General features: G+C 35.5%; 1 protein-coding gene across 5 annotated transcripts in view; it reads right to left on the reverse strand.

The window, feature by feature from the left end:
• The window catches only part of LOC106088247 (protein sickie), a 348,338-nt gene that overhangs the window by 191,412 nt on the left and 139,789 nt on the right, over positions 1-17,137 (reverse strand). For 3 of the 5 annotated variants that reach the window (XM_013253689.2, XM_013253673.2, XM_013253680.2), the window contains exon 2: positions 10,079-10,374. The exons of 1 other annotated variant lie outside the window; for it this stretch is intronic. In XM_013253689.2, the coding sequence (XP_013109143.2) occupies positions 10,079-10,158 (80 nt within the window). In that variant the 5' untranslated portion in view covers positions 10,159-10,374. The remainder of the gene's footprint in view (positions 1-10,078; positions 10,375-17,137) is intronic. One more of the 5 variants, XM_059365005.1, reaches the window with a different exon arrangement.

Here is a 17,137-nt window from a genome sequence, read left to right on the forward strand (position 1 = left end):
GTAGTATGAGGGTTTCTTAGCTTTCAATAGAATTGAAAACAGGCTCCACCAAACTATGTTTAGTCACAGTTCAGAACAAAGGATGGGTTGAGTGAGTGACTTTTTCATGGTGGTGATCATAACCATCCAACATCTACCATGATTTGCGTTGCCGTGAACAACATGCAAATAATCCCTGATGTGTAGGTGTCTCCTTTGGCATTTGGATTGTCTGTAATTAAGGAGTTTATTATTCAAGCCTGTCAGTTGGGGCTTGAATGGATTTAATTTAAATATCAACTGGGAAATGTTCGCTTTAAAAAAGAAAGAAGGAAGACAGAATGAAAATTACGATTATTTATGGGCTTTTTTAAATAGCTTCTGGAGTTTGTAAATCTCTTTGTATCTCTATTTTATCACTCTAAGTCAATTTTTTTACATTGTTCGTTAACTTCTTTGTTCATTTTATAATAAGTAGCGCGAGTAATATTAGGGGTAATCGCGGTTTGCTTTATGGAAAATGAGAACGGAAGTTTAACAATTGTAGAACAAGGAGAACGTTTAATAGACTTAAGAATTTTAGGTATTGTCCACCTTCAATTAGAAAACTCTGTATAAGTTGTTCTTGCTTTTTACATCGACTTCTAGTTGATTTTTTATATAAGCCAAATGACGTGATTGAAATCGATTTTTTCCCCATATAAATTAATGCAAGCCAAATAAAACAAGCCCCCACACTTGAAGCTTATCTTACTTCTTCTAAATTGCATTCTTTTACAATATTGTGTTGATGTTGTTTATTAAGTCACATACTTGTGTAGTTATTTCTTTGTTGTTTTTTAATCACATCCATTTCGTTATTTCAATACATTTGAGAATATTTAAATTTGCAAGGGGACACGTTGCCAAGTTATTTCTTCAACCATGAAACCATGAACCATGAAATGTTGCCAAGACACTTTGAGGAGTGTTTTTAATATCCTTTCAAAAGTATCATTTGTTATTATTGTTGTTGGCATTACTTTTGGTTGCCTCGCGACTTTGTGTTTTACATGGTATTTACAAAACAAAGATGCCGTTCTGTGCTCCTTCAGTCACACACATCCTAAAGAGGTGATGAAATTCAGCATCTTTGTTTCCGTTGCCAACTTTCAACGTTAGAGGGCAAATATTTACGATTGTAGTGAAGTATTTCCTCTCTGTCTCTTTGGTGTGGAAATAATTTGCCATGTTTGACATAAAGTCACGATTTGTCTGTTAGACAATGGCAGTCAATGGCAAAAGGTGCAGAGAGTAGGAAACCAATAAAAACGGCTTTATTAAAAGTGGGAGTAGTTTATGATGATGATGATCCTTTGACAGCATCGTGTCAACAAGGGAAGAGAAAGGAGCCTTTAGGACAACTTATTAACTTGTGCCCAAGATTTCAAGAAGTATCCTCACTTTCAATTGCGTTTTATACCGAAACGTTGACAAAAGTTGTTTATCATACATCTAAGAGATAGTCCGCCCTCAGCTCCTTTAGTCATTAATTATGAATTGACAACTTTCAACTCTTGGCTATGGATTTTGCCAGAGATAGTCTTTTACGCATTTTGCTACTTTCGATTGCCTGCCAATTAATCTTCTTCTTACTCACGGGCCTCATATGTATACCCAAGCAATCGTCTGTGGCGTTTGTTGTCTGCCTTTGAAATTTATCACGTATGTAAGTGGAGCAGCATTTGCTTTTAGAACTCTAATGAAAATGAAATGTTAAATAAATACAAATACCATTTTAGGATACCAGTTTCGCCCCTTTGGCTCCTACCCCTTCTAGGTTTTGGCATCATATGAGCGGAGCTATCTCATAGCTCTCCATCAACATTGAAATGTTTATAAATATGCAGTGTGCAGTGCTTCCACTTCGAAACTGCAGCAAGTGAAATACATTGTTGACATGGCAAATACATATAGAAGGTGGGTGGAAGTTTTTCTCTGGAAAAAGTGTATGGGTAAACATTGTTTTTGCTATATAGGCTGAAGCAACAGGGACGGATGTTATGTGTGTTAAAAAAGGACTCCTATTTTGGTTACTATACACTAATTAGCTGAAATCAATTAGAAGAACAATATATCTTTAAAGAAAACAGATATACTCTTTGCTTACGAATATAAGAACTAAATATTGTCGTTACTTTGATTAGCCTTCTAACTTTTCATTGTTTTGGAAAATATTGTATGCCATCCAAATTAAATTTTGAATTGGAGGGTTCCTGCTTTCATAGCCAATTCTTTCCAATTATCAATACCCACTGTCCTTCCTTGATATGGGCAAGCCGGTCATCAGACCATCCTAAACCAATTAACGACGAATGTTAGGAAAAATACCTGCAGAAAAAGCGTCCTCACTAAAATTCTACACAATATTGTACAGGGTTTTTCAATGGCATGTACAGGGGTTTTCAATAAGAGAGCGACATTTTTTTTTTAATAAAACAAAAACGGTTTTGGATATCAATAAAATTCTTTATTCCTGTGAAAGTACGTTCGATGCCATTATGTGTGGAACTCGATTACTTTTGCATGGCCACACTTGCAGAATTCCAGACGCTGAATTCCATACTGCTGCAATTTCACGTTTGATATTCGCACGAAGTTCATCATAACGGCGCCAAATCGCACGGCCGAGAAGACCAATCGACTCGACTGTGAGATGACACGTTTTCCACACTTGGTTTCCCATAAATGGATTGTGACATCGCTGTGTGGCTTGTGTCGCCGTCCTGTTGTAACCACATGTCCTCAAAGTCCACATCGGGGCCAAAAATATTATGTTATCATTGAACGGTAGCGATTCCCATTCACAGTAACGTGCTGGTCTTGATCATCACGGTAGAAGTACGGCCCAATGACGCCGCCGGCCCATAAACCGCATCAAACCGTAATTTTTTCGGAATGTAATGATGACTCATGGTGCACGTGTGGATTGCTGTCTGACCAATAACGCATATTTTACTTATTGACGGAGCGCTCTTAACGTTGAGGCCACTGACTCCGGTAGCAAGTTTAAATAATTTAGACTCGTTGTTGGCTCGTGTATCTTTCCATCATAAAATGGCAAACCTTACTGAAGAGAGCAATGTCAAAAGAGCGGCAAAAATATGGCGTTGTTTGCTGTTCGTATCGTTTTGTAGCGTCCCTTTTTAAAAACCCTTTCTATTTATATATATGTCCTTTATTTACAATTAGAGTATATTAAATATATTACAATAAAATATGGCCAATAGTAAACTGTTCAGTGTGAACATAGGGCATCGAGCTCTATCGTTGGCCTAAGCCTTGGCTTGATTCCACGATATATGGGTTGATTCCAACTCTCTTCAGGCGTCCCCTCCCTCGCTGTCCTTGCGGGTTGCATTCTAGGACATTTTTTTGCTATATCATCGCGCGGTCGACGTAGGATATGACCAAACCAAGTCCATTTTCTCTTCCGGATTTCTACATCGATGCGGGAAGTGTTTGTTCTTATTTGCAACTCTTCATTTGAAATACGGTTTGGCCAGAAAATTCGAAGTATTTGTCGTAGTCAGCGATTTATGAAAACTTAGACTTTACGGGTAGAATAGATTTCACACTACTGTTGAAGATCCTGAATTTTGTATTATGTGAGATGTCACTGCATCTCCAAACTTTATTGAGTTTAAGAAAGGCGCGTCTAGCTTTGTTGACACGTACGCGTATGTCTTTACTATGTTTATCCTCTGGCCTACTTTGGCAGCATTTTCATTCTACAGTTTCAGTTTCGCCTTTATGTGCTCGAAGCGATGCGCTTTTAAGGACGTCGTGAATACCCCAACGTATGCTATAGGGTGCCTCTAATAAAATTAAAAATAGCGTCGGTGACAGGATGCAACCTTGCTTCACTTCTTTGTCGATCCCGAAAGGTCGACTTTCTTTTCCATTGAAATGGACTGAAACTTCAGCAGCTTCCTGATTAGTGTCACGATTTCAGTGATGCACTTATTCAACAGCGTACTCCACATTGAACTTCGCGAAACTGTGTCAAAGCACGCTCGATGTCGATAAAAGGTATAGGTATGTATTAAGTATTGCAGACTGTTCAATGATTATGCGCATGGAATTAATGTGGTCGGCACTAGAACGTCCTGCCCGAAACCCTGTTTGTTCCTTCCTCAAAATGCTGTCAATTGCAGGGGAAATCGCGGCAGAAGAAGACTTGCCATCACTTTATTTATTACTTTTATCAATGTAATCCCTCCCAGTTCTTACGGCTGATTTGCCGTTTTTGAATGAGACCAGATCGGCCTCAATTTCATCACAGGTGGGTGGGGCCGTAGATATATCCCTGCGTGGGTCACGGTGCACAGGGGGGTTAAGAGGGTTGGAGCTTGCGTCCTCGGTTGCTAGTCCTTCGGAGCTGAAAAACCGCGCCATCGCTCTAATTGCTGTTCGGGTGTTGTTAATTCCGATCCGTCCTCATCTTTTATTATTGCCGTTGGACTTATATTGTTGCCGCTTATTTGTTTTATTGACTCGTAGACTCCACGCATGTTTCCTATATTAGCTGCATTTTCGGCTTGCTCTACCAGCATATTAAATATGTTCGCTTATCTCTGCGAACTAGGTAATTGACCAGCGAGGCGGAGGTGCGATATTCAGTCCTGTCCGCGAATTTGGTTACAGAACGCTGCTTTATTTTCGTTTTGTTGCTTATTACAATATTTATGGGATCGTTGAGCAATGCCTATGATAGAGGTGGCCGTCTCCGTACATGCTGATGTTATGTCGGTCCATGTATGGGTGTTATTTTGCAGCTTCTCCGTTAATGTTGCCTAGTATAGGCGCGCTGTTTCGAAATCTTTTTAAGAGGTTGAATTTTGTGCTTTTTGTTTGAGTCATTTTCACTACGGCTGGGCGTAGACGTAGAGTGGCCATTAAGAGCCTGTGGCCACTAAGAGCATGTGGCTACTATTTTCATCATATGAAGTCTTTTTTGAGTGAGTACTAAAAAGTATGTAAGCCACTGTAGCGCAGAGGCTTTCATGTCCGCCTATGACGGTAAACGCCTGGGCTCGAATCCTTGCAAGAACATCAGAAAAAAATTTCCATGCTAATGCTGGCGACTTTTGTGAGATATAAAAACTTCACCCCAAAGAAATGTCGCACTGCCGCACGCCATTCGAACTCGGCTATAAAAAGGAGGTCCCTTAACATTGAGCTTATCCTTAAATCGAACAGCACTCATTGATATATGGGAAGTTTGCCACTGTTCCTTAATGGAATGTTCATGGGCAAATTTCCATTTACTAAAAATATTAAAAGATCTGTAGTAAAATTGTATGATGAACATTTTTCTTAAGTCGCTTAAGGGTTAACACTACACCAAAAACACATGGATTACAAGGAATTTCGATTCGAATATATAGAAGAAAAAAGGCGGAATAATTGATCAAAACCTTACAAATCCCTTTGCTTCTCTCTTTACAGTTTCACATCTTTTCCTTTTTGACTTCTCAGAAAGTCTTTTTGTGGTCAGCAAATTCCATTCGCAATTTTTTTTTTCGAAGTTTGGGGGTTTTTCGTTTAGAGAAGTGGATATACGTGGTAAAACTTTTTCAAAATCAATGGAAACTCTCAAAAATCTTTCATAAAGGCCCCATTTATTCCCTTTATTTTTATCAGTTGTTTCCCTACGTTGACAAATCCATGCACTCTTGCTTTTGTTTTACTCTTTGAAACTGTCTGTCGAGTGGATGAAAGAGGGAAAATAAAAGCTTGTGAACACCTGAAAATGGAATGGAATGAAAATTACTTGCCTAGGTGTGGAAAGAAAAGCTGTGATATGTTTTTCTAGTGCTGTAGAAAGGATCCATGTGAATGGGGTGTATAAACATAAAATGTATATGAAGGGTGAATGTGGGTAGGTGAAGCGTACTATGAAACCTTTATCTAATGGCTGTTGTGCTAGCTGTTGTTTTTTCATCTTCATGTGTATGCGAGAAGTGACTTCCCTGAAGAGGATTTATTTTTAACCAAGTCTATGTTTGTGTTTACATTTACGTTTTGTTAGTGGCATTGTAAGTATGATGAATGCTTAAAAGGATACAACACTCTTTGCCATTCTTTGTTGCTGATGTTGAAGCTTCTTCGTCTATGCTGATGGTGATGTTGTTGATGATGCCCAAGAAGAAAAGCATGGCAAAAGTAGTACTTAACGAATGTTACGCTTGCCTGCTTCCTTTCTGCCATCTTATGTAAAAAGAGTTTCTTACTTTTCTTCTGAAAGTTTAATTTACATAAACATAGGGATTTCCCATGACATGTAGGAGTGATATTTAAATAGCAGTTATAAAAATAAAATAATATGAAACAAACAAAAAAATAATAAAATAAAAAAGCGCATAAAATAACATTACAAAAAATTAAAACATAACCAGAAATATATGGTTTTTAAAAGAGTACAAAATAAAATAAAAAACTAAACCAACACAAAAAATTAGAACAATACAAAATAAACCTTAATAAAATAGAATAAAAACAAATTGTATAAATAAAAAAAAAATAAGTGTGAAAGGAATTCTCAAACAAAGAAAACCCCTAAACTGTCAAAACTTGGTAATTTATGCGTGTAGACAAGACTCGTCCCTTCTTAACTAATAGTCTGTATCTATTCCCTACATGGCTAATGCTGTCAACTTTCATTGTTTGTCTTAGACCATCATTGGCAATGGTGAACATTTTTCGCACATTTAATGCATTACAATGGTCATCTCCAATAACAAAAAAAAACACAAATAAGAACATATGATGTAATGGTGTTCTATTTCCCCGGATAGATGTATAGACTTTCCTCTCATACTCCCTTTTTGCTACTTCTATTGTCTATTGAAAATTTCATAGCAATTGTCATAATAAATAAATCAAAAAGAGTGCAATAAACACCATGGAAAATAGAGCTGAAATGTGGTTTGGCACGTACTACTCTTTCTCCTTCCGACTATGGGACTCTGTGAGTCCATTAATTCACTAATAGATGGTCTGAAAGAGCGTAACATTTTTAAAATTCTTACACAAATACAGATGTGAATTATTTACGACATTTTTTGGTTTATCTATGGTTACCACACAAACAACAAGAACAAAAACCAATTCATGCAAAGGGAAACAAATGTCAATTTTTCGTTTTTGAGAGCCTTTGGACCCAGTTGCGTGCGTATGTGAGTATGGTCTTATGTGTATTCAGATGTTTTGTGACTCCTTTGATCTATGGGATTATTGTTATTATAAGTACTATGTGCCTTCCAATAAAGTAAGTGGGGTGTCAGTGGTGTCTATGGTGGTAGTTTTGTATATTTGATAAGAGCAGATATATTATTTGTCTTTGGCCTTGAACCTGGGGGTTGAATCTTATCTTCTTGCATGTTTCAACTTGTTATGAATGATTTGGAAGGATTTTATTTAAATCTAATTTAAAATGCATACCCTCTTCTGGCCTTCTTCAAGTGGAGTTGATGGTGGCTGTCATAAATAATAGATGGTGGTAACTTCAGACACCATGCCGTAATTGTCAGGGGATATGTGAATGATGTTTCAATTTGGCTTGTAAATGTCTAATGAGTGAAGTGAATATCAAAGAAGGGCTTCGTGGCTTTTGAATTGACGAATTCATGGGTATGGGTACAAAATAAAAATAGAAATTAATAATGAAATTAATTATCAAATTTTTTTATAAATTTATCTTTAATTGTGTTAGTTCTCTCGTCATTCCTGCCGAGTATGATTCAGATCGGTCTATATATGAGGATATTAGCTGGAAAGGGACCGCTCGGCTGCACCTTCTTTCACTCTCTTGTTTTACCTGAGCCCTATACTGGCACGGTCAGAAAATATGTTCTGTTTTGGGGTGCTGGTACGGCTTTCAGATATTTCGCCCCAATGTGGATATCATTTTAGTGCCCTATTCCCAAATACCTTTCATTGTTATATTTGGTATGGGGGTATTTTTGGGGGAGAGATGGAGGCTCATATATCAGATTCGTGCTCTTGTCTGAAATATCTTTCATTTGAGCCCCATGTTGTCATTAGTGATTTATATTTCCATTTGGCGGGCTTTGGAGGTGTTGAAGCGCCCTAGATATCTCACCCTAAATAAAGACACCAAATTTCCGTTTTAAAGTTATTATAAACACACTTAAGGGAGAGGCCATCGATTAAATTTTAGATGTTAGATCTACTTCATTCTCTTGGTTTTGGTGGTAAATTGGAGTTTCCAAACCTCTACTCCTCTCGCTACCTCTACTCCCAAAAACCACATTTGAACTACATATTGCTATAGTTGGTATATATATCATAGACCTTTCTTTTAATTTCCATTTTATCTCGATCGAACTACACGTACTAATTAATGGTATTTAGTGGGGGGCGGTCGCGGATTCTGCCAAATGTGTATACCAGATTCGTAGCCAATTCCCAAAGAACTTATACTAATACCCATTTTGTGACGTTGGACATTCCTGCCCGTTTTGGGGGTCTTTAAGGTTGGGGAGACCCCGTTCTTATAACAGATATGTACTTAACTTCCAAAGACTTTTCATTTGATACCAATATTGTCCCAATCGGTAAATATGTCCACTTGAGGGGTCTTGGGGCAGGGAATAAATTTGTATGCCAGATTTGTGCCCTACTTTTGAAAACCTTTCATTTGATACCCATATTTCCCAAAGCGGTGAAAGAGTCCTGTTGTGGGGTTTTTTGGGTGTGGGGGACCCCCCGAACACTTTGAACCAAAATTTATACCAAGTTCCAACTCTACCTGGGGGCGTCCCCTCAGGTTATTCGACCCAAAAATTGTATACCGATTTCGTGTTTTAGGGGTACCATAAGGTGGCATACAAAATTTCGCTTAAATCGGTGCATGCATCTCCGAGATCTGGCGTTTTTGAAAATTGAGGTATGGGGGAGGGTCCGCCCCCCTTCGGATACCAAAAAAAGTAGTACCCTATTTTCACCGGGGGCCCAAACAGATCGGACTATATTTTGATATAGTTGCCAAAAAAACCAATCTTCAGACTTACAATTTTAAACCCAAATAAAGACCATATATTGCCCGATTTCGCGAACAGTATGAGTGAAATTTTGAACAGTGAGTTGTGTTGGAGCCCTTTAATTTGAGCCATATCTGACCATACTGCGATAAAACTTTTCACAAGATTTCGACGAAATGTGTTTTATATAAATCCGTGGTGGGTATCCAAATTTCGACCCGGTCAAATTTAATGCCTTTTTATTTGTTCTATCATTGCATAAAAAGGGAGCCGCTCCTTGACTCTCCAGTCACTCCTCATTTAACAAAAACGTCGTTTATGTTTACACTTTCCCCAATTTAAGTTTTCTGTTTTGGCTGATTGCCATGACCTCTGTCAAAATTAATGAATCTGAATGTTTTGGCAACTGCTGGAGATTTGTTTATGCGTTAGATATGTTTTTTTCTTGGCTTCGATCACACATAGGCAAGCAGTCCATAAGGTGAAACTAAATACACAGCACGAGACTTTACACATGTTGCACATTCATCAGATTCTCAGTAAGCATTAAATGTTGCTTGCCTCCCGTTTTTTTGTGTTTTTTTTTAAGAGTACATTATGTGATTTCAGGGAAAACTTTAAATTATGTCCTACCGACACAGGCGCTGCAAACTTTGTGTACTCCAACGATTTCTAATATTTATAATGACCAAAAAACAGTTCAGTGTCACTGTCAGTTTACCACAGCCATAAGTTCGTTTGGGGAAGAAATAAATTTTCTCTTATAAAATCTTTAAAATGACACATGTTGTTTGGAGAAGTATAAAATATGGGATGTGGGAGAAATAAAAGCTGAGCAGGGGAGAGAGTGAAATGTATATCTTGCCATGTAAATAAAGAAATCCGGCGAGCCATAGGGTATGTGATTTGGTCTAAAAGGGAGTTTTCCATGTCATTTGTACTTTTTAAACAGTTTGTGGTTTTTTTAATAGCATCGTTTATTTTTATAATAACAATGATCACTCTAAATGCTAAAATGTTTTTTCTTCAATTATCTATTTTCCTCTTCTTACCTTCTGACGTCAGGCGAATTTGGTAGGCTGCGACATTTTCGGCTACTTTTACTGCCATGCGATGATGAAGAATTTCCCATTTTATTAGTTGATGGCTTAGGTAGTTAGTTTTAAATATTTATGTTTTTTGTTATTGTATGTTTTATCACTTTTTAGTCATCGAAGACGTATGACATCAATGACAAATTGTTTTTCTTTTCTCTTGCGAGACATGTTTATTTTAAAATGCTTAATATTTTAAACTTTTTGTATTAAAATCGAATTTTTGTAAAAGTTTGTATGTAAATATAAAGTTTCTGGATGTTAGAATTAAAAATTTCAGAGTCAAAAACATTGCATATTTAAAGGGATCTAATAAAAATCATTGCATATTATGAATTATGAGCATAGAAATCAATGCATACTTTTAGGAAATATTAGCTTTTTTCATTTATTTTTTCGTTAAAAAGCCAAAGAAAGTGTTTTCTTCAAATAGAAGTCATATGTATAAAAACTTCTAAGAAGGGCAATAGTAGTAGGCTATTACCTTTAGTTCATCTCGAAAGGGCATAAATATCTATTACTTGTTTGAAGTTTCTCATATGCTATTTTGCTTTATCTCTATTTTCCTATTTCTCTAATCTGCCTACTTTAAGGCATTATTTACACATTCCATTTGGTATAACTTCCTTTTAGCAATTTGTATTGTAGTAATTGCTATTTCCTTGTCCGCTTTGCTTAATCTCCAATTTAATTCTTAGTTAATTACTCTTTTTTTCTGTCCCTCTCTTCATAGTCATGGCAATTTGAGTCGTTTTGCTTTTGGCTCTTTAATGCATGTCGCAGAAAATTGCAACAATGCTTTACCATCGCCCTAAGGGCTCTGATTTTCCCTAAGGATTTGGTTTTGTACTTCATGTATACAACAAACGTAAATACGTATGTTCTTATAATCCTGATGGTGTAAACATATTTACTCAGTGTTTTATCATAAAATGGTATTAGTATATTTGCTAGGATGTATTTAAGACTACATTATGGAGTAGCATACTTTTGGGGTTAATATTAAGGTACTTGCAGAATAATTATTTATGGTGGTATACTTAAGATATTTTCTATGTGAGGATACAAGGACAAAATAATATAAAATGAAAGAAAAAACAACAAACTTTAATTTGAAGTAAAAATATATATTTGCTTCAAAATAAAAATATATAAATGGAAAAGAAAAAAACAATCAAACAAAATGAAACCAAAAATAAAATTAATTGAAATAAAACTAAAAAAGTAGTTAAAAAAAAACCAAAAATAAAATGAAATAAAGTAACATATTTTAAATAATACAAAAACAAATTAAATAAAAAAAGAATACAAATAAATAACAAAGTTAAAAACAAGAAACTAAAGGGTGATTTTTTAAGAGCTATAGGAAAATTTTTAGAAAAACAAATAAAATTCAGAACATGCATGAAACTCTTATTTGAATCGATAGTACGGTCCATATAATTTAATGTTTGAAGATTATTTCATGCAAATGTTGACTGTGACTGCCCCTCAAATGGTCCATCTGCATAGTCCAATGTTGGCATACTCTTTGGCATTTCGGTCGGTATCTCACGAATAAATGCTTCAATGTTGTCTTCCTATGCGTCAATTGAAGCGGACTTGTCTGTATAGACATGAGCTTTAACATAGCCGCATAAAAAATAGTTTAAAGGCTTTAAATCGCACGATCTTGGCGGCCAATTGAACGGTCTCGAAGGTGAAATAAAATGTTCACCGAACTCGAACTGGCATCATTTTGTTGGAACCACATGTCATGCAAGTCAAGCTCTTGCATTTTGGGCAGAAAAAAAATGTATGGCATCTCACGATAGCGCTCACCATTCACAGTTACCTTACGATTCGCACCATTTTTGAAGAAGAACGGTCCAATGACGCCGCCAGCACATGAACCGCACAAAACTTTGCAATGCTTCTGGCTGATCTTCACTCCAAAATCGACAATCGTACACATTGAGTCAAAAATGAGCTTCGTCATAAAATGGAAATGGCGTTGTTCGTAAATTGTAGACCAAAGTGAAGATATTGGACAGTGAAACAAAACACGTAACATGCGTGAGCTGTTTAAACCAGTGTTGCCAAAAAGATAATAGCTAAAAAATCAACCTTTATATATTTCTAATCTAATTATAAGATTACAAATATTATATTGATAATTGTTATGTTGTTGCAGATGCCATATTACACAGAAGAAAAAAAATCGGTTTCCATCACGAAATTATTTTAATTTATCAATTTTCTAATTGAAAAATTTTCTATCACGAAAATTATGACATCAATCGCCTTTTTTGAAAAATTAATTGGAAAAAATTTCAATTAAACAAATTGCATATTCAATTAAAAAATAATTGAAATTTTTAATGAACTTTTTTAATTGATCCATTTAAACATGTTATTTTAATTGTTGAAATTTTCAATTAGTTTTTAATTTATCCAATTAAAAAATTATTGAATTTTTTTGAAAATTCCATTAATTTCTATATTTGGTACGCAGACGTTTATCTCCTGGAATATGAACTTGAGATGCGTTGTTCAGGCAAAGGTCCGTGGGCATCCATAGACAAAAAAAATACCGCGGGGTTCTCCAAAAAATTTCTGGTGTCGGGTAAGGGTGCTTTGTAGATCGGGTTAATCCACGTAGAATCGGCTGCCATGGTATTACTATAGATTTGTCAATATGTGGGACGTATGGGTCTTTGTTTCTCTTTCTAAACTAGCTCATTGATCGGAGATTTTCTTTTGCAAGTGAAAAAGGAGAGCCAGAGATCGCAACACACACGAACCACGATGGGACGCGTTTCGTCTTTGGTTAGAAGATTTTTCAACCATATTAGGTGTGATGGCTTCAAGGGCCGTACGTTGGTATTTTGCATTTGTATTTATCGTATTTATTGCGAAAACGCCTCTATGATACAAATACCCCATTAACCTTGTCGACAACCATGTCTATTAGCTGTACTTTCCCCAATGCATGTGTTCGTGTAATGACAGTTTTTTTGTCTGCAACAATTACACAACTTCCATGGTAGCACATGATTCTGTGCATCTGTTAGAAGTTGTATTGATGGCTTCGAACGCTAGACAACGGCAACTGGATTCGCTGTTGTCACGCGTATATAGCCTTTAATTGAATTTACTTAAGAACTATATTTTAAAATTTTATAAGGTTGGATTAAAAAATGATCGAATCAATTAAAGTTTTACAAAATTTTCAATCACGATTGTGATTGAAAAAAACTTTCAGATTCAAATAAAAATTTAATTGAATTAAATATTTTTTAATTGAAAATAGTAGAAGTTTCAATAATTACAGTAATTGAAAAAAAAAAAATATATTCATTTTTTTATTGAGAACGATTTTATATTCATTAAAATTTAAAAATGAAAAATTTTTTGCGACTTGTTTCTGTGTACACAGCCAGTGCTTCTTCATCGGTTGTTGCTTTGCCTAAATTTAATCTCGCCTATAAAATTTTCTAAATAAATGCTTTAAGAGATACCATGGCGAAATAACGTACCTCCAAAATAAATGTTTCTTTAATGCATCTATAATGTTGTAAACAACATAGCCATGTAGTAAAAGAATATTTGAAGTTGTCATTTTATGCAAATTTTTGTTTCAAGCTTTACTATATTCGAAAGAATTTGCATATAGACATCAATTGTTTCATACTTTTGCTAAATATGAAACAATAACCTTGCAACATGTCTGAATGAAGCCATAGAATGGTACAATGTGGCAGAGTAGTAGTTTTGTTACCATCATAAATAATCAACTCTACACGCTCTTACTGCTCTTCTCCTGCAGCTGCATATGAGATTTATGGCCGAATGTAAACAAACCCCCCAAAAAACAAAAGTCATATTTTATTGTTTGCCATTATAACTTTATTACAACAATGGCATAAAAGGAAACCCAAAGAGCCAAGAAAACGGGAAAAAGCTAAGTTATGGCAAATACATGATATACCAACAAAAATTGTTGGCCAGAAACTGGCAGCCAATGCCGGTTTTATTGAAAACACATCGCAAAATTCTTCAGAGTCAGGGAGCCAAACTTTGTGCAACAAGTCTCAGCGCAACAAAATTCTTTTCCAGGGAATTACAAAAAAAGAGAATTCTTTTTCCGTTAACGCATTTTTCAAAAGCTGCCAACTTCCGTTTGAAGACATTTTTGACCAAAAAACTATTGACAACCACACAATGTCTTGGAAAAAGGCAAGAAAACAATGTACTATCGAATCCAGTCAACAAATCCAGGGACATTCTATATGTCAGAGCTAATCAGTAATTTGTCAAAGTGTTTGACAGTTGGGCCGGCCTGCTTGTTCCCGTTAAAAGAAAGAAAGTTTTCTGCCAACGCATTGTTGGCGTTGTACGTTGTTGGAGTCAATGTGACCTGCATCGAAGGTACAGCGGTCAAAAAAAGTATTCATCATTAGCAAAATTGATAATAAATTCACTTATTTTGGGTAATTGAAGAAAATTTAAAGTAAACAAATAATGCAGTTTTATGCAATAGTTTATTTTTCGTAATATGTTTTAAAATAAATTCAAAAAATAAATTTAATTAGCGCAAATAATGCAATTTTATATAATAACACCAAAAACAGAACAAAAAAAGTATTCATCATTGATGTGCTATCATCAAAGTCAAATTCAAATATTATTTGGGAATCCCCCTTTTCTGTTTTATTTAGTAAAGGAGGCTTTGCCCTTGACAGCAAATATTTAATTTCATTGAAAATATAGTTTTTGTCAAAATGGGTCGTAAGCAAAACGAGGTTTCTGATGAGGTAAAAGTTTTGATAATAAAACACCACAGGAATGGTTTAACTCAAAAAACTATCAGTGAAATATTAAATAGACCACGATCTACTATACAATCCATCATCAGAAAGTGGACAGAAATGAAAACTGTTGACAATAAACCAAGATCTGGTCGACCAAAAGCACTTTCAGTTGGAGATGTGCGTTGGCTAGTGCGGCAAGTTCAGAAAACTCCGAAGACAAATGCGACCATTCTTCGTAAAAACACTATGGAATATTTAGGGAAGGAAGTTACTACACAAACAATTCGAAATACACTCAAAAGGCATAGTTACAGAGGAAGAACTGCACGTAAGAAGCCCTTTATAAATAAAATAAACCGAGTGAAAAGGCTAAACTTCGCAAAAATGTATGTAAAACAGCCCGAATCATTTTGGAAAACAGTCATTTTTGCAGACGAGAGCAAGTTTAATCTTTTTGGGTGCGATGGAAAGGTCATAGTGTACAGAAAACCAAATACAGAGCTTGAAGATCGAAACACAGTTGCTACTGTAAAACATGGTGGAGGTGGTTTAATGGTTTGGGGGTGTATGGCGGCTTCAGGAGCGGGAAATCTTGAAATTATTAATGGAGTAATGGATCATAAGTATTACATTGACATTTTAAAGAGGAATTTAAAAGATAGTGCTGTAAAACTTGGGCTTGGTAATAACTTTCAATATTATCAAGATAATGACCCCAAACATTCTGCTTTAAATACCAAGATGTGGATGCTGTATAACTGCCCCAAAGTCATTAAAACTCCTCCTCAAAGTCCCGACTTGAACCCAATTGAACATCTTTGGGAACATCTCGAACGCAAATTGAGAACGCGCAATTTTTCGAGCAAGAGTCAAATGCAACAGGTGATAATGGAGGAATGGACTAATATAGACCAAAATATAACCGCTAAATTAGTCCAATCGATGTCAAACCGTTTAAAAGAAGTTATAAGACGCGGTGGTCGAATAACAAAGTATTAATTTTTTTAAATTATGTTATTTATTTTTTTGTTTTTTTGCAATGATGAATACTTTTTTTGTTTAATTTTTTGTGTTCAGCTGTAAAATGTCCCTTTTTGTTCCAATAAATACTATTTTTTTCTTTAAAAACAATGAAATTGTGTACATATATATCACACAAGCACTACTGCATCATTAGTTTAATATGTTTTTATTCCAATTGTCTTTTGTAGACTTATTAAAAAAAAAACATTGAATGATGAATACTTTTTTTGACCGCTGTATCTCTTTTGAGAGGCAGTAACAGATAAATGTCAAAATGTTGCTAAAATAAACGACATTCCAAAATGACAATGCGATGATTAAAATGGGTGCAGTATGACAAATGGCAAGCAGGGCAAATGAATTGCAAAAAGCTTTGCCAGCCTGTTTGCTGAGAAATAGAATGGAGGTGATACCTTGAGGTGAGCATATAGCACGAATTTATGCTTATTTCACATAATCAAATCGAGCTTCAACTAGCTTCAAATAGATAAATGGCACGTAGTAGTTGCAGGTTAATACAACAAAACAAGCCGATTGTATACAGGTATCACAAGCTTATTGTCTACCATAACTTCAATGCCCAAACACGTGTATTGACATGTTTCACAAGATTTCTTTCAAACAATTTCCCCAATGTGTTGTACATCATCCAAAAAAATTCGTTTGAGCCAGTAGCCCGCCAGCTACCCTTAAATTAAATAACTTTTTTTCCGACCATCTCACAACCTGCCATCAACCACCCACGTGATATGGCATCCATTAATTTTTACGACAAATTGATTAAGCGCATACCTACCTTCAAGAGAGACTGTACATCTTGCTTCAGGAATGGTTGGGCGATTTAAGGAAATTATGCAGCCACTCACTTTAAATATTGCGTCTTTGTTGGCAGAAATATTTCATTTGTCTTGGGGGCCCCCAGAAATTGGTAATACAAGTTTAGGCACGTGGCACCGCAGAAACATGTGTGCAAAAAAACTCAAGATTAGCAGCACATAAAAGTTACTGGTAATCGTTTTAAAGTACATAAAAATAAGATTTATAGATTTTTTTCCTTATCGAAAAACTAGCCAACTTTGAATGGCCAAATTGCCATAAAATACACAAAATAAATTGCCTCTTTTCCGGGAACTAATGGCCAAAACATAAATGTGTTAAGCATAACTATGTGTGTAGTGGGTTGGGTGTGTACGGGTACATG

The sequence above is a fragment of the Stomoxys calcitrans genome, chromosome 3 (genome assembly GCF_963082655.1).
Source record: "Stomoxys calcitrans chromosome 3, idStoCalc2.1, whole genome shotgun sequence".
NCBI lineage: Eukaryota > Metazoa > Arthropoda > Insecta > Diptera > Muscidae > Stomoxys > Stomoxys calcitrans.